At 41.1% G+C, this 26,239-nt stretch overlaps 3 protein-coding genes across 6 annotated transcripts; 1 reads left to right on the forward strand and 2 right to left on the reverse strand.

The window, feature by feature from the left end:
• Nucleotides 1-194: 194 nt before the first annotated feature.
• exosc1 (exosome component 1) lies at nucleotides 195-5,960 on the forward strand. The gene is made up of 8 exons (XM_030415753.1): nucleotides 195-349; nucleotides 1,728-1,843; nucleotides 2,092-2,166; nucleotides 2,757-2,845; nucleotides 2,945-2,978; nucleotides 3,077-3,127; nucleotides 4,016-4,100; nucleotides 4,750-5,960. The coding sequence occupies exons 1-8, from the start codon at nucleotides 322-324 to the stop codon at nucleotides 4,854-4,856; spliced, it is 585 nt and encodes a 194-aa protein (XP_030271613.1). The 5' UTR covers nucleotides 195-321; the 3' UTR covers nucleotides 4,857-5,960.
• Nucleotides 5,961-6,412: 452 nt separating this feature from the next.
• Nucleotides 6,413-11,427, reverse strand: knop1 (lysine-rich nucleolar protein 1). Of its 4 annotated transcripts, none has more exons than XM_030415704.1 (7): nucleotides 11,271-11,427; nucleotides 10,869-10,943; nucleotides 9,880-9,948; nucleotides 8,700-9,767; nucleotides 8,532-8,603; nucleotides 7,802-7,870; nucleotides 6,413-7,104 (listed from the first exon to the last, which is right to left on the reverse strand). In XM_030415704.1, exons 4-7 carry the CDS (start codon nucleotides 9,717-9,719, stop codon nucleotides 6,799-6,801), a joined length of 1,467 nt encoding a protein of 488 aa, XP_030271564.1. In that variant the 5' UTR covers nucleotides 9,720-9,767; nucleotides 9,880-9,948; nucleotides 10,869-10,943; nucleotides 11,271-11,427; the 3' UTR covers nucleotides 6,413-6,798. The 4 variants fall into 4 exon arrangements, with proteins under 4 accessions (XP_030271564.1, XP_030271582.1, XP_030271574.1 ...); XM_030415722.1 differs by having other exon boundaries at nucleotides 10,857-10,943; XM_030415714.1 differs by lacking the exon at nucleotides 10,869-10,943 and having other exon boundaries at nucleotides 11,271-11,419.
• Nucleotides 11,428-14,129: 2,702 nt separating this feature from the next.
• On the reverse strand, nucleotides 14,130-23,505 carry gprc5bb (G protein-coupled receptor, class C, group 5, member Bb). Its single transcript, XM_030430473.1, has 4 exons — nucleotides 22,679-23,505; nucleotides 20,940-22,050; nucleotides 16,961-17,073; nucleotides 14,130-16,854 (listed from the first exon to the last, which is right to left on the reverse strand). Exons 2-4 carry the CDS (start codon nucleotides 22,048-22,050, stop codon nucleotides 16,810-16,812), a joined length of 1,269 nt encoding a protein of 422 aa, XP_030286333.1. The 5' UTR covers nucleotides 22,679-23,505; the 3' UTR covers nucleotides 14,130-16,809.
• Nucleotides 23,506-26,239: the final 2,734 nt, after the last annotated feature.

Consider the following 26,239-nt stretch of genomic DNA (forward strand, 5'->3'; position numbering starts at 1 on the left):
TACCTGAGTGAAAATTATCAGAATTATTATCTTTTTATGTTTTCACATTTATTCATCCTTTTGTTTATATGTTCGCATATTTTAATTCAACATTTTTCATTTGTTCATCTTAATATGTCCACATTTATTTTCTTCATCTTTAACAGACTATTCGTTCTTTTTATGGCACTCCAATGACTCCATACCCGTCCATGCCCCCAACAAACATGGCGGACCGGACTGTCCTTGTTCTACTTCCTCTCAGCGTGAGACCGGCCAATCGGAATAGACCCGAGCGTTTCGTTACAGCCAATCGGCTGACACGCTTCTCTTCTCGAAAACATGTCGCCCATGAAGCTGTGTGTTCCAGGTGAGTCGCGTAAATGTTTAGTTTCTAGTACTTTGGATGGAGCTAGACCTTAGTTTTCTCAGTTTTTTTCCTTTTGTGCTCATGCTGGCTTTTGTAGACGTCGCTGTGTTGCTAGAAAACTTACTTTCACCGCAGTCTGTCGCTGTAAAAACCCCGTTAATTATTCCCAGCTGCCATGCGTTAGGGGCTTTGCGCCTACAGCGTGGTTAGCGTCATATGCAGTAACTTGTATGTGTTGCTAGTTGTATAAGGTGAACATAACACTGCGTGGGTGTGTTCAGGGATATCATGTCCCACTATTTCATGGTATGTTAGCGTATTTATGCAGGGCTGTGAGCTGTTGACTTTTCCTTTCCACGGCAGGTTTCATCTCCTGCCCTGCCCATCGCCTCAGGCGGGACAGCAGCATTCCTTCTCTCACTTGTTTTGACTCACCCATGAGAATCATCACTTTTCTTTATTGATGGTAGTCGGAAATGTCAATCAGATGAATCACATCGAACAGTTGGCTGGGCAGTGATGGTGATCTTTTAGATGTGTTACAGTGTCATGGTAACCCCAGTTCCTGACATTATATCACTGGATGTTTCCAGTCTGGTTGTCAAAATAACTTGATGTCATGTTGTTTTGAGGTTAAATAGCGCAAAGAAACCAGATAAGTGATTTTAGATGTATAATTGCCCCCCTTCAGTCAAGACAGTTCTGTGTGAACTCAGTCATATTCTCTGTGCAGGACTGTGTTTGGTTGTGGTCGAGTTTTACCTTCGTTCCTCGCGTCCTAACTAATCTTGTAACTTTATAAAGTTGTTGTGGAAAGTGTGGGAATGCATACAGAGACAGTTGTTATGGTAATCCACCCAGATCTGTTGGTTCTATCAGCAGCTTAATTAAAACCCACACCCCTAAAGGGGCACTATGTAGCTTTGGAAAAGAAATTCTAACTCAGAATTGTAATATTTACTATGACAATAAAACAAATTCAAAATATTAATATTTTTCCGTGACTGAATAAACATGGTGTTCTCAGAACAGTGTTTGGAGCTAGAAAGGTGGCAGGGTCCGCCAAATATAAACAAAGGAAAACGGTATGAGACTGCAATGTCCTTTAAGTAAGTTTGTTTATTCAATCATAAAAACAAAACAAAAAATGAAGTCTTCCTCTATAGATTAAAATGTCTTCCCAAAAACTACATAGTGCACCTTTAATATGGTGCATTGCCTTATACATCAAATGTTGATATTTTACCACGCAAAGTGTGTTATTTTATTCAGGTTCTCAGAGACAGTCCACCTCTGCTACAAAAAACACTGACATATAGTATGCAAATCTTTCCTCCAACACCACCTCTGCCTGTCTTTCCCCCTTGTTTGTCCCCAGGTGACAAGCTGTGCAGTGTAGAAGACTGTATTCCTGGCACAGGAGTATACCTGCGGCACGGCTACATATACTCCTCACTAGCAGGCTACGTGCTCAGGAAAAACGAGGGAGAGGAGGTGAGGGGTGTGGTGGGTAGACGAGAGGTGGGGAAAGCTGCAGAAACAATCGGGCATGTAGGCGTGCTAGAGCAGAGGTGTTGCTCAACGTTTCCCAATGTCACTGAACTGCAGTAGGTTTGCGCAGCGTCTGTGATTAAATATGCACCATATTTTGTGTTGACAGGTCTTTTCTTCAGGCTGTTTTTAACTGGTTTTGTGTGACCTGTGTGTGTGCATTGATCTGGGGAATTTTTGTCTCTTTCTAGTTACCAGTGATCTCAGTTGTCAGGGAAACAGAAACGCAACTGCTGCCAGATGTAGGAGCAATCGTCACCTGTAAGGTATGCCGTTGAAACAGATACTATATTTCTACGATTGTATGATCGTATTAAAGGGTAACTCCTGCAGTTTTACAAATAAAAGTGTGTTTACAGGTCTTGAAGAGTACTACTGTATATGTGAAGAAAGTAGTATAAAGCCTTTTGTGGCTCCAGAAGAAGCTGCATGTAATCTGATAAATACCCTCCAACGATGTCCCTCTGTAGCTGAGTTGCATTGTTGGTAATGTAGGCACCAGGTTTTGAAGAGAATTCCACTGGTCTGCACTGCACTCCAATGACACTGTTAGACTTATTATAGACTGTTACAAATAATGAAAAATTAATACAGCAGAACCAGAAGTATCACCTTTTTCAGTCCACACATTCTTCTTCCTTTTTAAAACCTGCAGCCTACATTACCCACAATGCAACATGGACACTGAGTGACATCAGTGGAGACAGTTTATCACATTACATGCAGTTTTCTCCGGAGACACTAAAGGCTTCATTACATTTTTTTCACATATGCAGAGTACTTGCCCTTTACCTGATCTTGCGCGGTTTAGATTTGGTTTGTCTTGAGCCACCATAACTGTTTTTCATTTGGACAGGTGACCAGCATCAACCCCAGATTCGCCAAAGTCCACATCCTTTATGTAGGCTCCACACCGTTGAAGGACCGCTTCAGAGGGACGATCAGGTAACCCTAAGAAAACTCTCTTCCATGGTGAAACAATGTTTTACGTCACATTTCTCTGCGTCATTCCAAAAATTGAGCTCATTCCCTCTGATTGTACAGAAAAGAAGATGTGCGCGCAACAGAGAAAGACAAGGTGTGCTTGACTCTTACAATCGGATCATCATCAGCTGTTGTCAGTTGTTAGTCATAGATGTCATGCTAAGTGTCAGGCTTTTGTTTTTATTGTTACAGGTGGAGACGTACAAAAGCTTCAGACCTGGAGACATCGTCTTGGCAAAAGTGGTATCCTTTACCTGTATCTGTGGCTCAGACCCACTGTTCTCGAACTAATGTACCCTCCTCTGGTATGTGTAGGATCCTGAGACATGGCATTTTTAATAAACAAGTTAATGTAGAAACATAATGCTATCAAGATACTACAGAGTTTTAATTTACATTTTTTAAACTGAAATGTAATTTAGATTAAGTTTTGTGTTTCCAGTAATACTTTTGTTGTCAGCCTGCTATGTATTTACATCTTGCACATTGCATGCATAGCTGTCATTCATGAGAAGTTATGAGCTAAACTCAAACTGTGGTGGGAAGATAGGAATTGGAGGTAAACTGGTTCAAAGGCCAGAGAAACAAACATTTCTCACTGAGGGCTAGGTGAGCAACTGAGAAACCCATTGAGCATCGAAACCTCTGGAATATCCAAGGACTCTACAGTTGGAGAGGAGGAGAGTTTAAAAGAACAGTCTCCTGACAAAACATAGATTTTTGCGTTTTAAAATAATAGTCATTGTTGGACTCCTGGATAAAACAACACACTACTCTGCTTTTCAACAAGGTCGTGCTTCTGCATTGTAATGTCAGTCATAATGGTGGCACTTGGAGAGAAACACTGTCCCAGGTAAATAGATATGTTTTTCAAGAGTCATATGTAAACGATTTATTGGCTATGTGAAACTAGTACACCAAGAATGACTCAGTTAGGTAAACAACATCACCTTCTCCAAAACATCATAGTGCTCCTTTTTAAAGTGTGCCTGACAAATGCACATTTTTGCCAATGACATCTCCCTTTGGACGTTTACAATGAGTGAATTCATAGTACAGTGCTACTTGTGTGTTGTGAATGTACACTGTTTACTTCTGTAGTGTTTGTTAACACCTGACCTGTGATGTCAGATCTCTCTCGGTGACGTGCAGTCAAACTACCTGTTGACCACAGCAGAGAATGAACTGGGGGTGGTGGTGGCACACAGTGAATCAGGTAACTCTCAGTGAAACGAGGTGTTTTCCTTCTTGTTAATGTAAACCTACTAGTGCTGTAAAGAATAGTTTGAACCTTCATAGTTTAATACAAATAGAAATGTTCTAAATCAGGATCCCTAAAACGGTTGTTTCCTCATATTGATGTCAACTTAAATCACTCAGTTATCAAACAACAAAAATATTACATATGCCTTTGAAACATTATGGCTTACGGGCCGTTTTTATTATGTATATGTCTACTCCTGTTTTTATTATATATTTTAAAACGTAAAATAAAAAGTAACAAGTTTAAGGAAATGTCACAAAGTGCTGTCCCATTCCTATCGCACTATTTTGGCTCCTTGAATCTTCCACTAAACGCTTATTTAATCCTTTATTTGGATTAAGTTTGAGGACTTTTTATTTTATGTTTGGTGTTGTCATCATTTGAAAACCTCAATAGAAATAAAGGAAAGACATACGAACAGCCCTAAACATCACAAAACAGGAAGAGTCACTGTGCTGCAAAACAGTGCACAGTGAAAAATATCCTGTTTGAACACAAGGTGGTGCAAATGTAACCGTCCCGATAACAGGAGAGAAAAGAGTTTCCACTGTATAATCGTATTTTTTTACATTTTTGATACGTTTTTCTTTTTGTGAATCAGGTGCCCAGATGGTTCCCATCAGCTGGTGTGAGATGCAGTGCCCGCGGACGCACTCAAAAGAGTTCCGCAAAGTGGCGCGAGTGCAGCCGGAGTACCTGCAGGCATGAGAGCACTGAAACTTCTTTCTTCCACAAGGAACACACAGCTTCCCTTCCCTCCTTGTCATCAAGTAGCCTCCCAGCTCTGTTTTCAGATGTTTCCTGAGAGTCTATCCTAAGTGTTTTTTAAAATGGCTTTCTCTCTGCACATACTGTCATCATTTAATTGTGCTGGCTTGAAAACACGGAATCAGCGTCAGACCAAACTGCACAATTGTCAGGACTTACTCTAAACGATGTAGCAACTGTTGTAAAGACTATTTTCAGTGCATGTACCAGGAATGTAGGTCATTTTTAAAGATGCCTTTAAATTGCCTAATAAGAACTGTCAGACTCAGTTCATTCATGTTACATTGCTGCTGCCAAACTTTGTAAGTGACCATTATGTTGAGAAGCATCAGAATTTTGCACTGCGGGAAGAAAGGTCATTTTTCGCAGGGGCAGGATTTTTTTAGTTTGGCTACTAACTGTTATCATCAGGTCGCTTGAAGGATGATGCAGTTGAGTCATGTTGCTGGGTGCATAAATGTGGGACTTGGTTAAGACAAGGCCCAGACTCCATGTCGTGTAGAGACAAAAATGAACTCTGTATTTTGTATCCAGAGAGCATTCAAAGAGCAGCAGCTGTATTTGGTCTGAAATAAAGAGGATATGCTGTACTTTGAAAAGTCTTATGCATGATGTCAGATGATGGGTTCATTTTTTATTTTTTTAATACCTTGTCAGTGAAAGTGACAAAAAGATTAACTTAGCTGAAAGACATTTTATTCTCCTCAGGCTAATTTTTTCCTCCATTTACAACTTTTATTCAGTTTCAAGGAAACGGGTGGACAAATGTTGTCCACACAGCAAATGTGATTAAGAGCCTGATGTTCAATCTGAGTTACCACACGATGCTACTATGCACGGAATTTTGAAGTACAACGTGTGACAGTCGAACATTTCTTTTATAGTTGCTTTCCAGCACATTATCGAAGCTAAAGGATTATGAGCCAACAAGCAACAAGCAGAAATGTTCCCACTTTCTTTGAAGTGAACTGTACTTCAATCTTTTTTTACTTTGCAGCTGACGTCATTCATGTGCAAGACTGGAATAAATGACTATCAAAATGATCAATGTCTCCTCTCGTGATCTAGATTTCACTGCCAGGAAATCACTTTAGGACTCATCACAAACACAAAACACTGCAAGCATTCTTAAACTACTTTCAACTTTAAATCTAAGCCCATTAGCTAACATTAGCATTCAACCACTTCCTTGCTAAGATTTCTGTTTGATAACACCCAGTGTGTTTCATTTCCAGTCCTAAAGAATTTTGTTCATGATATGTTGATATTTTGGAACGAATATCTAAATTGTATAGCTTGACACTATCAAACAGTACTGTTAGCTAGAAAGTGGCTGAATGCTAACATTAGCTGTGTATCTTGAGTGTGATGTTGGAGGAAATTGTCTGCCATGAGTATATAGTCCATGATGAGAAAACGAGAGCAATGAACAGAAACAAAATGTTTGAAACAACTTTAACAGAAAAAACAAATTTGGAAAAAAAGATCCCCTTAAATGTTTTTGTTGCGTTCACACTGGATTTATTACATCTCAACCCAACATGTCTTCCCTCACATGTAGGTAACATGGACATCTTGGCACGCCTAAAAGAGTGGGACTGAAAACATGTTTATTTGACTGATGTTCCTTTACAATCTTTCTCATAAAAACAGTCCAGCTCCTCAAGCAGAATGTTCTCACATACAAATGGCATTTTGTGTTGCATGTTCAATATCTGATATTTATATAAAAGTCATAATGGTGGTCTGTTGTAAGACATTCCAATGAACCTTAGCAAAAAAATTAAGTGTGGGACTCTACAGTAAAAACTACACATCGGCATAAGACGACGAAGACACGCACATGCACACACACCTACACACACACACACACACACTTTGATCAATCATCAAAGCGAACTGATCGACATGCATGGACGTCAATGGAGAACTTCTTATTGGATGGTGCAGAGAACCCGAGTCCTGTGCCCCTGTTATTGAAGTCCAGCCTGCGCGACTGAGCGCGTTCAAATTCTCCCAGGAGTCCTTGCTGCAACTGCTGCTGGGCATCCTTCCCCAGTGCCATGTTTGCGCTTCCCGTGCTCCCTGCAGCCGGCTGGAAACCCTTTTTGAAGCCTCCCATCAGCCGCAGGAACTTCTGCTGCTGGTCAGAGTTGTTGAACTGGGCGGTGCTCCACTGGCCCAAACCCTGAAGTGCAAAGTAACAAATAATAGAAACTGAAAAACTACACTTATTCTAAACATACAGCTCAGCTTACTCGGTCTGTGAAAACAGCTGCATCATCAGGGTTACTTTTTCAACTTAAAGGGGCTCTGTGACAATTTGTAGCAATTTCCATTATGAATCACTTTATTGACCATACGTGAGTAGATTGTGACAAATGAGGTCTTCCCCGTCTCTCTCGGTTGCCTTTCCAAGCCTTTGAACGATTTGTGGAAGTTGTTTAATGCTGCTGGACTGTTGATTTCTTTATAACGGACTTGGGTTACAGGCGGTAGGTAGTGACTTTATGCATGTTCTGGAGCACCTCTCTCTGTTTCACTAACAGAAAGCAACAGCAGCTAACGCCCCCCTCCAATCAAAAACATGTTTCTTCTTGTTCCTAGAGTTGAATGTTTCGCTGTGTAGAATGATGTATGTGCAAAGTCTGGCACATTTTGTCACTCATCAGTGGAATGTTTCTTAAGTTTCTAAGGTAGTTGCCCTAATGGGAAATATAGGATCCAGCATCTACTACAGTGACTAAAACGAGGATCTCTGATGCCCCTGCAGCATCAATTATTTCTCTATTGTTTTTTTCAAATCTGTCCCTCTTTTGTCGAAATGTAACAGATACAAACATTTCATGATTTTATTGTCTTTCCAAGAAGAGAACTTAACCGACCGTAGGTTTGGCTGGTCTTTGAGGTTGAGATGCCTGGTCGACCTCCATCTGTAAAGCCTGTCTTCTCTCCTGAGACAAACCAAAGCACACTTCATTCAGCTTCAGTGCAAAAAGCAGACATGCTGAGCAATTTACAGTTACGATGACAAAAGTTGTCCAAAAAGTAATAAACACCAACAAACCAACAGAAATATTTGTTGGTTCTTATTAAAAGGAATAGTCTGACATTTGGGGAAATGTGATTATTTGATTTTTTTTTAGGAAAAAGGTGGATTACACATATCTGTTCATTAAGATATGAAAGAACAGCCCGGGATTGTTTAGCTTTAAAGGGTAACTCCACAAATTTTACACATTAAAGTGTGTTACAGGTCGTACAGGAGAACTACTGCATGTGAGAAAAAAGTATAAAGTAGTATAAAGCCTTTTGTGGCTCCAGAGGAAGCTGCATGTAATCTGAAAAATTGCCTCCAGTGATGTCACTTAGTGGCTAAGTTGCATTGTGGGTATTGTAGGCACCAAGTTTTAAATTGATTGATTTGATCCATTTGTTTTCGTCTGTTTGGACGGAACCAGACTAGTTGAATCCCTGTTGCCAGTATTCGTGCTAAGCTAAGCTTACAGTCGGATCGTTGCAGCTTCATTTGTACTGTACAGACATGACAGCAGTATCAGTGTTCTCATTTAACGCTTAACATAGTGATGGACTCATAATGGGAGCCCTGTTTACCTGATTGATGTTGACTTCATCTTTGTTTCCAGATTTCTCTGACAGGAACACCACATCCACTTGGGCTGACTCCTGAAACACATACAAGGTTCACCCACATGCAAAAAAATAAAAATAAAAAAAAACATCTCAGCACAGTGCCAAACACCTCTGACAATTCACACTCACATGCTGGTCTTCCACCTCTTCTTTAATCTTTTTCTTCTTCTTCTTTTTTGCACCAGTTTCTAAACACACATCCTCCGCGTGCGCTTCCACCTTAATGGAGATCTTCTTCTTCTTTTTCTTGCATGTTGAGTCCTCAGCTACACTGACAAGGGTTTCCCTAATCTGCTCCTCAACTTCTTCACATACGAGGGATTGTTGCTCTTCCCTGTCTTCTTTTGAGTTTCCCTTTTTCCTTTTCTTCTTGTTTGGCTCCGTCTCCTCAACCTCACTGACCTCTGCAGCAGCTTTTCTACTCTTCTGTTTTTTTCCTTTCATCCTAAACTCGGTCTTCTCTTCCTCTACGATTACAGTCTCACTTCTCACTTCATTTCCACCCTTTTTCCTTTTCTTTTTTACCTCTTTAACCTCTTCCCCTGGTGTTTCTGGCTTCAGCTGACTCTCAGTCACGTTCATTTTGGCTTTATTTGTCTTTTTTGTCATGATTATTTCATCCACAGCTTCAGCGGTCTCCTCGTGAACGGCTTTCTTTTTCTTCTTCTTCTCTTTGGGTTCCTCTTCAGTCTTCTCTGTGCTTACAAATAACACACAGTTTTTTACTTTCTTGGCTTTCTTTGACAGTTTATCCAGTCCACCGCTCTCTTCTTTCTCCTCTTTCTCTGTCTTTACATTTCCTGATTTGGTTTGTACAGACACATTTTTTAATTTCTTCTTCTTCCTCTGCTTCTTTTCCACTTCGTCTTTTACCGAACTTTCCACTTGGTTCACACCATCTGCCGGCAGCTTCTTCTTCTTCTTCTTCTTGCTAACTTCTCCGTCATTTTCATTCTTGGCTTCAGAACCATTGGCATTGTTCAAAGATTCTGTTTCAATTTTCCTCTTCTTTTTCTCCTTCTCTTTCTTTTCAGCACCTCCATCACTGGAGTTACCGTTTTCAGTTTTAGGCAGTGAGGCTTGTTCTTTCTTGGGTTTCTTCTGCTTCTTTACAAAACCCTCCACGCTCTTCTCTTTCTCCATCTTCATTTTCACCCTCTCCACTGGCCTCTCCAAGGGAATAGCTGTCTGGCTTGTCTGGTGAGAGAAATGCAATTACTGCAAGACATGACTTTTTAATAATAAATTAAATTGCAAAACCAGGTACAAAGACTGAGTGTTTTCTTAAAGTGAGACTACAAACACTAACCAAGGGTTTGGTTGGTTGGGTGGGCTGGGACTGCTCATCAATGTCTCTTTGCAGGGCCAGTCGCTTCGCCTGCAAGGACAAAGTAGAATGCGTCTACTCGTGATTCACTCATGTTTGGGTTTGTGTTTGCAACCCTCAGGGTCTGATCGTCTACATGTAGTCTCTGGTGGGAGTGGGCGGGTCTGTCCTTAAATATTGATACTACCAATAGTCTGTACGCCTTTTGAAGATTGATTCTGGCATCAACTGGATCGCTACACTGGGATTTGTTTCAGTTTCTCTCTCCTACATTGTACCCACGCATTTATGTTTCATCTAGTAGACCTGTCAAAAAATGTTCCACTGTCTTAAACATATGTAAGCCTTCCATTTGCTTCTCCACTGCTGTGCTGTTGTGTGCACAACTTCACCACCTGGAGCCACTTCACAGCTGTAAATGATAATGCTGCAAACTATGATGCATGTATAAAGTCGTTCACTCCTGTGGCAATACCACATGCTTCTTTCAACACATTAAAAATTGTGAGAAAGAGGGCTCGGAGCTGCAGAAAAGAAGGGAGGAGGAGGAGGGAAAGGCTTCATCAGCACCCAAACCCTTGAGACAGTTCACTAGCAGAGGGAATATCCAGGCATATAAAGTGAAATACATATCTTTCTCAAACTGATTGAATACAGCATAATATTTATAGACATCAAAACAATATATTCAGCCCACTGACTTGTCATCTAAATTAATTATGTTAATGAAACTGAGAAGAATAACATTCTTAAACCTGAAAATGGCTGAATATAATAGCATTTGTGTAACTGAAAGGTGTAGGATTTCTTTATTAGACTGCATTTACTCCATTATAGGCTTCAGTCCTGCCCAGTAAAACTGTCCTGTTTAATGATAAAAGTACCGGCATGGATCTCGGTGATATTGGCCTTTTATTACTTGGCACTGGTTCGAAATCAGACTTTGTGGCATCGCTCACCCAAATGACTACCTGGTCAAAGGTGATCTCGTTGGATTTAGCAGCACACTTTTCAGCAACAAAGATCACGTCCTTATCGGAATCCGTCTGAAACATGAAACAAGCACCGTGTTCACACGTCAGCTAATATGGTACCTCTGCTTGAATGAATACATGCCGACTTCTGTAACCTGAACGAGTGGTAACACAGCGAGGGCAACACTTTTCGGGCAGAGTGAGCTGAGTGAGTTTATTTGTAGCACACTCTCGGTTAACCATGCTAGCTAGCTAGCTAGCTAGTAGCAGCTAACGTTAAATGACAAGTAAAAGGTCAGACCGTTGAATAACCAAACTCAACACTGAGCCGGACGAAGGAGACTAGTCTATCACAGCTGCATAGTAATACAAAAATGTGAGCCTGAACGGTTTACTTACTTTGTTGCCTCTGACAATTCACGTGGGTACGCGGCTTCTTGCCCTGACCCGGAAGTAGTTTTCCCTCGTTCTTGTTAACGAAGAGCCAGGCGTCCGTAGCAACGAGCGCGAGCTTGTCAACACGTTCCAGAGTTCATTCGTACTGACTGAAGTTTAACAAGTGTGTGGTCATGCTAGTAGTTTATATATTCGTATTTTGTTTGTGTTAGTTTCATTAAAACTACTCAACAGATTTCTATTGAACTAAATTACATATTGTAGCTACTCATAAACGCAAATGGTTTAATTTCAGTTGTAATGAACTAACTAACACTAAGTTAAAGCTAGCACTAGCTTAGTTGATTGTTTGTATGGGCCCATTGTTTCCTTTATTGACAACATATAAAGTTGTACACATTTACAAACAAATTTGCCTTTGTTAAAAATGACTAATAAGTAACAAACAATAAATAGGTCCAACTTATTAAACACCTGAAAGCAACATAAAATTAACAGGAAAAATGTGAATTAATACAACACAACACAATACAATCAAACCATGGTTTAAGCAAAGTATTATCATAGAATTATAAACTAGCAGTTCATTTTTTTTTTTTTTTTGTCTCCAGCTTCTGGCACCAGTAAGCTGCAGTTTGAAGGCCTCAGTACACTTAAAACTAAGACCTTGAGACATGGTCGAATAAATGGGACTGAACATCTCCCTTCAGCTTTGTCTGAATACTGAGAGAATCAGTCAAAGTCCCGGTCTCTGCCTTCAGCCTTAGAAATCAAAGAGTCAGTACCAACCCAGAGTCTATCTGAAGCTTTCACAAGCCAGCTGTGACCTCAGCCTCCATCTGCCACTTTATTTAATTTAATGCCACCTGACACCACTATAGTGTTATACTTTGCCAGCTACATCCCCAGATTTGGGCCTCCAAGGGGGAAGCTTGTACCCCTGCGTCTACCTACAACATCTTACAGCCATCTGCAACCCCAGAATCCAACCATAGCCCATGCCAGCTATTTGTGTCAGCTTTGACCTGCAGTTTTAAGAAGCCACCTACAGCCCCAGCTTCTATCAAGAGCTAACAGGAGCCATCTGTAGTCCCAGCTTACTTCTGCAGCCTTTAAAAGCCCAAATACTTTATTTTGAACCTGACTTTAATATAGCACAGTTTACACTGGAAAAACTCCCACATGCAGTGAGGGATATTAGAACTTCTGCTCCGTTGCTATTTTTGATGGATGGAGCTGTGATGTGATCTGGCTCACGATTCAACACAGCGAACAGAAAAATAGGTGGTAGAGTGGATAGAGCGCATGCCATAAACGCAGCCGACCCTGGTTCGATTCCGGCTGGAGGTCCTTTGCTGCATGTCACATCCCCCTCTCTCTCCCATATTTCCCATCTGTCTGCTGCTTAATAAAGGCGCCTATGCCAGAAAAAATTGTTTAAAAAAATAGACATCATGCACGTCTTCGCTTGGCTCTTAAAACAGCCAAACCCCATTTCACTTAGTACAAATGATGCATGTATTTCATGAGTAGTGACATTTATGAAGTAAACCAACTCAGAAACACATTCTATGCTGTGTACGATAAGAGCAGTACTCAAAATTTCTCTGTAAAATGTTTTTAGATATACCTCTCAAATATAATATTCTTCTAGACCCAGTCTATAATACAAGCTAGGATAACCCATTAGCAGAGCAATTTGTAAGATATGGTCAGAGTTCAAGTTTAAAACACTGAAGAACTGACCTCACATTATTATTAACAGAGAGTGAAGAAACAGTTTTGGCTATATGTCAAAGATGTCTTTGTGCTGCGTTGCAGAGTTGTCTACTTAAGCATGCTTACAAACTAGCCCCGGCCGGTCCTGTCTTGTAATAACAGTTTGTACCACAAGAGGCCTATTTCCCCCGGGAGATATATGCCATGGTAGTGGCTACAGTTCACAAGCTCACTTTTTGTGAATAAATGTGAGAAAAAAATGGACAAAATGCACACAAAAATGCTGTTGCACGTTTTCCTTACCAAATAGAAAAATACAACCCTACAAACTAAGACGAGCTTAATGGCCTCATACACACTTCTCTTGTCCCCACTGGCTTTCTTTTCATCCCAGAGCCATGTTAGGAGCCACTGTAAGTCACCTTCACACATACTGACCTCCGGTGGTCTTGGAGGCTGTGTTCGGTCCCAGTTCAGTGTCCAGTCTGCTAAACCCAGTTGAGCTAGGCTATGGTGACTCCCCCCATGATGCGAGGTCCTCGTTCAAAGAAACTCTAGGTCCATGGCTAACTAAGCCATGTGCTAATTAACTGACATATCCAGCTACAGTCATGGACAGCTAGTATGGGTTGTCAGTTACTCTGATGATTTGCTGCCCCCTATGTTTTTGGAGCTACCTTTTTCCACCTTTAAGTAGAGGGGCTGTGGATCCATTTGTTTCATGTATGCACTCTGTGCATCTTTTTGGTATAATCTTAAAATTGAATCACATAGATTTGTTTTTTTGTGTCCCCTAAAAACCTGGTTTCTGTTGTTACTTACTTCCATTGCTTTATATGACTTGCAGCATTTCTGTATTGACAAAGGTTTTTTTTTTAATGTTTCATAATTTGCTTGCATTTTAATTATTTTCAGCATTTTCTAAAAAGATGAAAATCTTTCCTCTATCGGCTGGTATCTTCTTAAGTTGCAGTGCATTTAGCTGTCCCTGTCATTGTGCATGCCTCTACTATGTTTACTGTTCAGAGTAGTAACCGTCTGTACAGCTGCATCACTGTGAAGTGACCGATGCCTACAGTCAAGTGGATCCATGAGTGTACAATGCAGGAGGCTAAAAAATCAGTTCAATGACCAGACAGTAAATAACAGAAAATGTGCACTGATGTATTAGCCACTTTGTGCAAATCACATTACAGACATTCATGTTACGCTGCCATAAAACAGTGACGGTGCTGTCATCATAAGAGCATCTCTGAAGGAAAATAATACCATTGGGTTTTCACATTTGGATTATTTACATGAATAAAACTCAGTTATATAGGGTTAATACATAAAAATCCTTTGATAATATTTTCATTGTACAATATTGGAGCACACCAGTGTACACAAAAGCAAAGTTGCTGACAACTTGGTTATTTAGTTTAGTCTTATAGCAAGAATACATGGTCACAACATGAACATGGCGACTGTTCTTTGATTTGTATTTGAACTGGAAAAATCATCCTGCACTGAATTCAGTGATGCTCAGGAGATGGAAACTGCAACCCTCCAGTCTTAATATGAGAGATTTTTATTAGTCATTTTGCCTGAGTTCAATTGCCAGTGCATTTGAACAGCAGCTGCCAACAAGAAATCTGTCTGGACTTTGTCAAACTTTGCGGTGCCACTGATATAAACTGTATACATGCCTTTAAGTCTGTTCAAGTTAAATTCACAGTGATGAATGACTGATTGCTTTGTCTCTATTTAGTGTAATTTAACATGTAACGGGATCCTACATGCCAGAGTATAGAGTGCTGTAGGAATGAGTCCTAAAACCTGGAAATAAGTTCTTGAACATCTGGTTCCCTCGTCCTGAGGTCAATGGGGTTTTTTTAATGGGCTTGCAGTTAGATGCTTGAAATAAGGTCTGATTAACATAAGCTTAAGAGATTTTCATTCTACGACAGAAAATATTTCACTAAATACCCAACTTGTGAATAATAAAGCGATTACATGTGCTAACAAGTGGCTAAATGAGAGTACAGAACTTGTCTGGGAACTAAAACTTAATCTCGCCTAACACAGAGATTCATCTACTCAATAGTCAATCTTTACAGGTAAACTTTAGTTATAAAGGATTCAAGCTCTAACTTTATAACCTGGAGATTGATCAATATGTAGTGAAGTGTCTATAGTAGTGTAGTAGGAAGCTTAGTGGCAGCATCATTGAAGTCATGCAACCCCAGTGTAGTTTGTTTATAGCCTACCATGAGGTTTTTACTCATGCTGATTCAATTTATGCTTCATAAAATGATAAAAGTGCTGGAGATTTGTAAAGATTGTTTTGGTGAACAAAATGTGTTATTATTGTAAACTAAAAAATAATCCAAAAACTATTTTCACAAATCCCACAGGTTTTTTGTCAGAACTATGTTAACTATGTTAACTTCCGGGTTAGCCTACAAAAATACATCATCCCTGCACGACTCTATTATGACATGTCGCCATACACCGCAAACATAATGTAGATAATGATCAAAAGCCTGATTGAATCCAAAGTAAAATTAGAAAAAATTAGTAAACCAAACTCTACCCTTAAGGTAGATGTTCCAGCGCCTTCAGTTGTACCACATGGTCTTCCTCTGCAAATAGGGTTTGCCCAGTGGTTTTTGAATTGCAGATGTTTAAATTTCCATTTTCTGAGCACTTGAGATTGTTTTGTCGACTGCTGTTTCCAGTGTCAAGATTGTGCCTTGACACTCAACACTAAAACTGCTATTTCTCTTCAAAACGTATATCAAAAGTCTAGAAAACACTCAAAATACAGTAATTTTGACAAAATACATCACCTTTAAACTGTGCTTTTACATGCAATTCAAAGGATCAAAAATCTCAAATATCACAATGCCCAGACATGATCGGCGCTGATAAAGTGCAAAATTACAACCTCCGCCAGTAAACCCTACATACTGCAGCACTGGTTTGGCAGTATTAAATGGCTTTTTATGATATGCTTATTAAATAACACTCTTCCATGAGAAGTAGACTCATCTTTTACCTTCATAAATCATCACACAATCCTCTAAAACTGTGCACAAGCTCTCTTAAATACAAGACGTTTATCAATACACATAGTGAAATGTGCCAAACCGTCCAATAGCACTGATAATGGACCAGAGATACCGAGAGAAAAACACTATGAGTCCTTTGGGTCTTTCGTGCATGTAACACAGAGGCCAAGCAAGCTTTGTGGGCGTATGCAGATAATTTACATAAACAACCTAGAGGCCGTTTTTACTGAGTTGTAGCTTGATGCCAAATAGAAAGAGAAGGAAAGTGTAGGTCTCATGAAGCAAACGTCACTGATTGCATCAGTAAGTGACAGCATTCGTTTAGAACTGCTTTAGGCAAAATGTTTGCTTTGCTGAAATCATCCTTTCATTTTGACTTTCTCACAGCAGCTGAGATGCTCCTTGTCAGTGTATTTATATATAAGAGTTAAGACTATATGTGCTGATCTGTGCAGATCAAATTAATGCACCGTAAATGCCCTCGCTTTGTGACAAAATATCTTAAAATGTGGAAGCTGCGTCACTTTTTCCTCCCTTTCTTGCGATTTCATGTCTAGTCTTGCCGATAAAGAGGCAACCCAGAAAACCTAAGCAAAAATTGTATTCATACATGTGTGCAGAAACACAAACACATTAAACACATGTAGCTCCCATCAAAACCACACTGTGTGATATGTGATGTCCTTAATATCTTCTTGTTAGGCAACAGGATATTCTATTATCACACACCAGCATTACACAGGTGTATCCTCTTCAACCGTTGTCCCACATCACCATAATCGTCGTCCAGTGTAGTTAACTGGGGCTGTGGGCATCTACAAGAGAGACACAAACAAGTAGTGACAATTTATATCACTCATGTGAGTCAGAGTAAAATAGAGCTGAAGTAATAAAAATATGGTTTGTCTCTTTGGTACTTACTGTTCCACCATTCATGACCAGAGCCATCTCAGTAGGCTGGTAGACGTGACCTCTGAAGGCGATGCCAGGACGGACACTCCCGTGGCTGCTGTGGTACGTTCCAGTTCGAAGAGCTGACAGACGAAACAAGGTAAAGCGCACACACAAGTTACAGGTGTCATGCAACAGTACAAGGACTGTGCTACTGATAGCATCAAACTCAAGGTTGAACTACTTTCCTACCAGTTGGTTAAGTCAGAGGTCCTTCACACCAATAGTAAACCCACACAGGTTATTTTAAATATTACGGTTGATAAAATCTCTTTTCAGGGCTATGTGGGCAGCTCCGGACTGTGCTCGGTTGTTGGCAGGGTGTATTACATCATCATGATTGTCAGAACATGGGGCACTGGTGACCTGAAAAGTGCTACAAGTATACAGGTTTAAAGAAACCCCTTGGTGGGGGGGGGGAGTATGCCCCTCCTACCAAAATCTTATTACAGAGGTGCAGCAGTTGTAATGACATAATCAACCATTTTAATCTTAACCAGGGTTTGCAGCTGTTTCACTTTAAATGTATTACGACTTTCTGCACGCTAGTGCATTTCGGAAGAAGCTGAAATAACTGGTGGTAAGCTTGTATGATCGCAAGTACCATTAATCAGATTGTTGAAGGAAGAGACTGAAATTAGAATTTCGAACAGGAAAAACACTCCCTGAGCTAGCAGCTCTCCATTTGGCAAATCTGTACAAGCTGATGTCTAATTAGAGTAATTGAAAACACCTATTTGGGAAGGCAGACCCTTTTAAGTGCCTATGGCTGTGTCCGAAATCCCAACCTTCTACTCCTTCTACTGTAGAATCAACACTCATTAGATCACGCTCTAGGGAGCAGTAAATTGATAGGGTGGACAGAATTCAATCATCATCATTGTTGCAGCATCACAGCTGTAAAGTTGCATTGCTTTAGTTTTCACCTTGAACAAATGGATTGCATTGTGAGAGTTAGCAGGATGTAGCAACGGTGCCATGGACGCTACTACTGTAGTTCCATTGGTGGAACACTATAGGGCACTATAGAGAGCATTAATCATACACGTAGAATTAAGTAAATTGCAAGTAAAATAGTGGACAGTAAATATGAAGGATTACTTTATTGAATAAGGAGCGAATTTGATATTGTAGTCAGAGGCTTTAAAGACATCATCATTAGGCAACCTGACTGTGATCAAGTGAATAGGACAGCGGGCAGTGTACAATAAACAGGGCCTCTGATGAGGTGAGATGTGTTTACTTCTTGTTCTTTTATGATACAGCCAGTGAAATATTTACAAGCTAAACATGTGGGAAAGTACTGGCTTAGGATTGTGAGTTATATATTGTGTATCCAATCACTTTTATCTTTTATGACGTGTATGAGGAAGTTTGTGTTATTTCTTTCTCCAAACGTTTAGTTTTTTAAAGAAATTCCAGTTAATGCCAATCTGGGTCTTATTTTCATAATTCTGGCCATCATTTCTATCCATTATATTAACACATAACCCACAGTCTCCTCTACAGAGATTACAGAGGTGGGGAGTTTACTGTCCATTAGGGCAAGTAAAGACCCTTAACCCTAACCTTTTGACCTAACACCCTTAAACCTAACCTTTTAAATCCTGTGTTGACTTGCTGAAGCTTACACCGCTAGTTTCCGCCCCGTATGACAGGTTGGACTGCTGTTCTATTATTTGCAGCACAGGTTTTCTGTCTCAAGTCAGCCACAGATTGTCCAACCAATATCATGTCTCTCCTGATGTCTGCTGTGACTGCGGTATGCCGCTGCCTCCACTCGTTGTTTATCCTGGCTCACCGCGGTTTAGCTCTTCATCTGTGCATTTGGCTTCAAGAGAGCAATCAAAGTGAAATGACTCATACATTTCCCTGCGAGCCTGTTGGGTAATCATCAGGCATTTCATAGGATTTAATTTGATTTTAGATTGTGCACAGTGGCTAAAAGTGAGCCACACTTTTATGTAAACAAACCTATAAGGTACTATGTTAATATGATAGTTGCAAGATTAGCTGGACATCGAACTGCAGTACTGTGGGCTAGGGGTGTGCCAAAATATCGATACTACGATATATCGCGATATTTCGTCTTGAGGTATGTTATCGATACACTGGTGCCAAATATCGATATTTAAAGATGTAAAAAAAAAATATTTTTTTTTTTTTTTTTTTTTTTTTTTTTTTGGCCCACCACCACCACCCCTCTTCGGAGGACAGCTTTATCTTTATTCAAACATGGGTATACAACCAAATCAAATAAAAAAAAACGGTTTAAGTAGCTCTGAAACCCACACATATAGATATTTAATGATAGCTGTAGTCAGTATGTGTGCCAAGAAGAGACACTGTGCAATATACTCTTTGTTTACTTGGCTGTCATTCATGTGAAATTGATTGATAATGTTTTGTAATTCCTGTGAAATGGATTCAGTGCAGTCAATAAATTCTGAATTTCTTCAGTGACACAGATATCGTGATGTATCGTGGATGAAATTTCTTGCAATATATCGATTATCGCAGAATCGCTGTATCGTGATATTATCTTTATCGTGAGCAAAATATCGTGATAGTATCGTATCGCGAGGTACCTGGTGATACCCAGCCCTACTGTGGGCAGAAGTTTATTTATGTTGAATATTTATATCCACAAGTAAAACTTGAACTGTGAGTCTGAAAATTGTGGAGTCAAAACAGACTTCTTGGTTAAAAAAAAAGAAAAAAAAAAAGCGTGGATTATGCTACAGGCTTAGTATGGACAAAATCTGTCTGTTTGTCTATTTATTTTGATTATATAACATTAATACTTAAAATGTACATACATATTCAAATGTACTAATTGTATGTACTAATTAATTTAATGTATTTTTAGTTAGATGTTATACACTTTAATTAAATGTTATCAATGTATTTAGTTATAATAATATATTCAAATTTTTATTTAGTTTAATTACATTTTTAATTTTAAGGTGAATTATGTCATTTTGGAGAAGAAATTCAAAGTCAGAGTTTTAATATTTACAATATTAATGACGTAGCCTAATAATAAAAACTCAGAAATAATATATTTTTTAACTGAATAAAGAAGCTGTTCTCAGAGGACAATAATGTCCCAGAACACTGATTGAAGCTAGAAAGTTGGAAGGGTCAGCCACATATAAACAAAGTAAAACAGTATATAATTGTGTTGTCCTTTAAGGCCAGTTTGTTTATTCAGTTTATTCAGTCATCCAAAGAAAGAGAGTTTGTTTATTTAGTCTGTTTAGGCATAAAAAGATTTTTCTCCCCCACAACTACATAGTGCACCTTTGAAATTATACATTTTAAGATAATAGTTGATTCCCAATATATTGGCTGTTTGTATGCATTTATATTTTATTTCAGATTCACTGACACAGATCGGGCACCTGTCAATCAATCACGGTGGATGAAACATTACATCATCCCTTCTCAGTCCCTCAGTGAAAGTTTCTCTCTGCAGCTTTGTGAAAAGCTCTTTAGTGGAAGCAAGTATTTGTGAGGATTGTTAGATAAAACTATAAATGGCATAAATTTGGCTGAACACAACCAAACATATCACGTCCTCCTTTCATCCTCTAGCTTTGATTTCATTATTGATTTAAAAATGACGGACTACTTGAAAGTTTGTTGCTTTTGTTGTCTACTCCTTTTTCATTCATCAGCATTACATGAATGCAGAAAACACAAAGTCATTCACCATTTTTGGAAAGGGATCAAGGCAACATCCAATTTTGTTGTCAGTTGCTAGGCAACAGCGATATCATGACGTAACAAAAAACACTTGAACGGCAAACACATTTTGTACTCAACCTTACATGTTGAAAAAAATATGACCTGATAATTTCTATTTGATTGCAGCATTGGGCTCAGTTTTTAGACATTCTTTCACAGGTGGCATGCACAGTGACGCACATACATTACATATGCCTACTTGCACCGTGCTCCTCCATAGAAAAGGCCTGGTTTTCCGGGAAGGGTCGGTGAGAGTGTGCAGGCAGCTCATCTCCGAAATGTGGAGGAGGGGACGTGTGACTGGTGTCGAAGAAGTCTTGGGTGTTGGATTGTGGGGGTTTCCGGAGACACAGGTGCGCCTCTGGAATAGCGTGGAACAGCAACAGGATCCAGCCTTGAATGACCAGAGCTACCGCCAGCGCAGGCTCATCCAACACCTTTACATCCTTCTTTCCTCCTCCTGACCTATCCCCTTTACTCTTTAGCCTCAGCGCCTGGCTGCCATATAGATAAAAGCCCAACCAGGCCACCCACAGCAATGCTGATGCCAGACTGGACAGGAAGAGCCACACGGCGTTACACTTCCATCTCCGCTTTTCACTCTCTCCTTCTCTGTCTTCTTCATTCCCACCTGCTCCCTCTCCTCCCAGCTCTCCTCCACACAGCACCACCCCCAGAGAGAGCCCCATGGCTATGAGGAGCAGCCCCAGGGTGTAGCTGCACGTCAGAGCGAAGTCTAAAGGTGGGTATTCACAGGCCGGGTGACCCTCCCTAACTACAGTCAGCAGGACCCATTCAGCAGAGATGATGCCCTGTACCAAGGCCAAGGCCAGACCGAGGGCTGCCAGGGAGCTGCCCGATGGACTCGTCTTGCCTGCCACCAGCCTCCTGAGCCTCACCCCCTGCACCAGCAAGCTGGAGAAGCAGAGGGCAAAGAGGGGCCCCCAGAAGGCCCTGCGGACCACACAGAGCGCCTGGTTCTTCCCAACCAGGAAAGCCAGAGAAATGGAGAAGAGCCCGAGGAGCGTGCCCAGGAGCAGGAGGAGAGGCCCCAGGCCGGAGCGCCTGGCGGGGTCACAAATGGAGCGCATCTTGACGAGCAGGAGCACAGCGAGGACCAGAGAGCTGAGGCCCCCGCTGCAGGCCACGGCCTCCAGAACCACACCCCAGACTGCCTCCAGGTCACACAGGACTCTGTATGGGGGGTCAACATCCTGACTGCATCCCCGAGGAGGAGGAGGAGGCGACGGGTGGGATGAGCCACAGCCAATCAGTGACAGGAGGACGATGATGATAGGGCTGACGGCCATCTTAGAGACACAGAGACAGGAAAAAATGTACTGATGTGGAGAGACGAGCAAGGGTTAAAGGAGAGAGATAAACAGCAAGAGAGAGATCCGGAGGGTAGGGAGGCAGGGAGGTGAGTGTTGTGATAAAGTCAGTAAATATCAGAGTCAGTAAGTATAAAGATCCAATAAGCCTGTTATATACCCGAGATTAATATGTTTCTCTCTCTTTCAGATACACACAAAGACACACACTCAAAGCACAGAATAGCACTGGGCAATGGTTTCCATGGGAACGGGAAACAGCGTGGGCTGACTACATCGCATACTGGGCTTTTGAGAAGTCGAGTTTCAGTACCCAAAAGCACAGAGAAATGCACGAGCGTGCGCGTGCACACACACTCACTGTTGGTGCTCACTTGTGAGGACCATCGCTGACATAATGCATTCCCTATCCTTAAAGTGAGTCTCATTTTAATCTTTACCCTGATCCCAAGTCTTAACTCTCAGACAGTGAATACTTGTGGCCAAAATGTTCTCACTGGCAAGGTCTGAAACTCTAATTATCAGAACGCACGCACACACACGCACACGGCAAATACCACAGCATTAAGATGATCTAACTCTTCAATTATCATAATTCCAAACTCACCTCAGATGTATTTGTTGTCTTAAAATCTTGATTATTGACAGTGAGGAGGCGTCATCATTTCTCACTCTGCGTCCCTTCAACTAGTGCAAGTATTTCCCTTTATAATCCCAGCTGATGAAATCCTTGAGGCAGCAGAAACACAACAGTTTCCATTTTGTCTTTGAAAATGTCTCTTGTGTGGCTCTCCGCGCCCACAGCCCCTGCTGTTTTAAAGTACAAAATAACACACTTTGTGCGACCAACAACGTCCGGCTGCTGCGCTGATACGTGCGGCTGCTCCAAGAAGGATCCACAATTATGATGCATGCCTTGATACTTCACACACCCACATAGTCAAATATATCTTCTGTCTCTTTCACTCTTCTCTCACCGTCTCTGCCTCTCCCTCGCTCCCTCTGTCCTCCTCTATCTATTCATTCTGTCTGCACGTCTGTGTGTTCCTCTCTCTCCCTGCCTCACGCTGAATCTGCGGAGGTGTCAACAGAGATGCAATCCCAGCTTTACTTCTCACCCACACACGGGTAGTATGATTTGCTGATGCACCTGTCTAACCAGGAAGAAAATAGGAAGTAAGTACAGCTCATAAACATGGTAATTTGTAGCCAGTCCGGTATTAGTCATTCGTTTGCACATCTCGGTGCTATTTCCTGCCATCAGACTCCCACGTCTTCCTGATACCACTTACACAATTCCCCCCTCACACCCAGAGCTGTGGGAGACGTAGATTCATCCTTGGAGGTCTCATCAGCATGTCCGTGTGTTGCAGAGGGGCTTTGGATGGAGAGGGTCAGATGGTCATTCTAAACACAGGTGAGCCCTGTGGCCACGTGGCCATCCTAGTAGAGAGTGTTACATAATACCCCCGAAGACATGATTCAGCCAAGTCTCCCTTTAGAGTGGAGTAATCTCCTCTCCTGGAGATGGCTTCATGCAGGGTTGGAGAGCGACACGACATAAGTGGTGCCACAACAGGGAACTACTATTGTGAGTCCGTTTGGATCAGAGTAAGAGAGATTAATGCTGACAGTGAGCGCTAGTGAGCTCAGGAATAGATAGAGGCTGAACACAGGGGAAGGCAAAGCTGATGGTACACAAATAAACTCACAGACAAACAGATGTAAGGCAAAGGAGTGCACACCTGCACCCTGCTGTATCCGTCAAGACAGTCTAATCCCGATAGTGAGTCCTCACACCATGTAAGCAGCCGGAGTGACTGTTTTGGTCGGTGATAGTAGAAGAGTGGAGTGAAGAATGGGTTTTCAGAACAGTCCACTACTCCTGAACTACTCCCCAGTAATCCAGAGGGTCAAGTTTTACTGTTATTATTTTAGTCACTAACCTTCAGGTAACTTGTTGCAGGACCCTGAAACTGCTAAATATAATCCAGTCATTATTTAATATTTATACCTGTGATTTTCCATCTGCGACATGTCCAAATGTCTTCTGTGAAAAACACATAATTAATGGGACCTAAATCAGCACCAGCACCAAACCAGCATAGACCAGCATGGAATTCATGCTGGTCTATGCTGTTTTTTCCAGCAGGGCTCCTACAACTAAGTGAGCCCTTCGGCTTTTTTTTGTCAGAAGAGGAGGTTGTCTTTCACACAGTCCACCATGCCACACTGTCATGTTCCTACATTAGCCTACAACAGACAAAACACACACTGGGTCTAGAGAAGGCCTTTCACATTTTTAGCATTTTTAGCGGCCACCATAGGTGAGTGTGAGCCAAGGGTTCATTTTTGTGCTTGCAATCTGCAATCACACCACTAGAAGCCACTTGATCCCACACTTCTTTAATTGATTTGCTATTTTGCCAAGCAATTATAGACTGCGACTGGAAAGACTGATTTACTGACTTGATTTTCGAGGCCGATGTCATTACTGATATTTTTTGCAATGATCCCAAAATCAGTATTGTGTTCTATTGAAAAATATTTTCATACTGGTGCATATCAGACAACATAGACACATACAGCATACTGATTTATATTTGAATATTGCCGTGCTCTAAATGAAAAAAACTATTAGTTGAAGCTCTGGTTATCATTTACACCGTCACAGACCTTCCAATAACTCAGATGGGGCTCACAGGGTCCAAGTTTTTTTAATAGATCTGGTTCTGAGCCGACTTTTTGAGTTGCCTTGAGAGAGAAGCTGAATGGCTGCTAGCCTCCCACAGACATTACTCTCTGTCCCTGTTTGCCTCGAGTATTAATACATTAGTCAGGAGTGTCCAAAAATGCTGAAACTTCTCAGGTTCAGCTGGAGTTTGATGTATAGTGTGTTTATCTGCATGCAGTTTGGTCCTGCTTTGGGTCATCTCACTGAGACAATAGAAGACGTCTCTCATGACATCAATTCTAATCTGCCTAATCCAGTGGTTACTATGGTCACAGTCTAATAGGGCTGTGGTAAGTATGGCCCATCCCATAATCCCCGCTTTATCCCACTACAGCTCTCCTCATAACTCCCCATACAGATCACACAGAGGGCACAAGGGAAGTTCACGAAGGCAGGTTTGTTGGGCTGGGTCGACATGTCATTTCTGGGCAGATGTGTAGTTTCTTCATGTCAGCCATGAGGCAGCACAGGACATGTAAGATAGAGTGCCTTGTTCAGGGGCATCAGTTATTAAGTCGTGTTTGATTTGTCATCAGAGACCTGTGTTTAATCAGCTGGTTGAAGTCCTTTAAGGGTGGTGCAAGGGTCTTTTTGCACTGCCAGTGGAGAGCAAGGCTGCATCCAAACGTCTGGACTTTACCGCTCATGTAGACTCATGGAGAGTGCTGCAGGATGTCCATACCAACAACGTATCCAGTGCACAAGCGCCCTCAAGCAGACTTTCTGCAGACTCCCTTCAGGTGGAGACTTCAACTGACTTCGCTGTTTAATTACAGTTATTTAATCACTTTGTCAAAATGTTACTTGAAGCATGTCGGCCAGAAATAATATTCAATCACATCATGATCCAAAAATATGAAGGAGTACAGGCTGTAGAGGTAATCAAGATGCATTTTATTATTGTTGTCTTCAGGCCTGTCTAATGGTGCTTATATTAGCCTTGCGGTCTCTGGCCCTCGCAGACTTGATTTGACGCCAGTGAACACATCACAGTACACACCACTAAAGACTGAGAGGTCTCAGTCGCAAGTTCAGAGGATGGACACTTGGATTCAGCCTGAGTATAAAACAGTGCACTTCATATAAAACAGGAAGTGACAAGTGGCAGTGGTGATGTGTGATGAAGGGCCGCATCTCACAGTCTGTCAGCTCCACCTGCTTTCTGCTGGGAGAACTACACCAAGCTCCAGACAGAGCGCACATGAAATGGGACATTGCTGTCTGTATCCAAATAGACGACCAGCAGAGAGAGGCATTTTACTTTGGTAGATAATTCAAATGGATAAAACAAAAATGGGAAATTTAAAACCTTTTTTCCTTGGCCGCTTCCTGTGCCGTTGTTTCACAATAAAATATTGTTTAATGAGGACTAACCGCGACACTGCTAGTCAAACACATTCTGGTCCTGCTGCAAAATAAAGTATGATGCCCTTC

This window comes from Sparus aurata, chromosome 1 (assembly GCF_900880675.1).
Source record: "Sparus aurata chromosome 1, fSpaAur1.1, whole genome shotgun sequence".
Taxonomy (NCBI): Eukaryota; Metazoa; Chordata; class Actinopteri; order Spariformes; family Sparidae; genus Sparus; species Sparus aurata.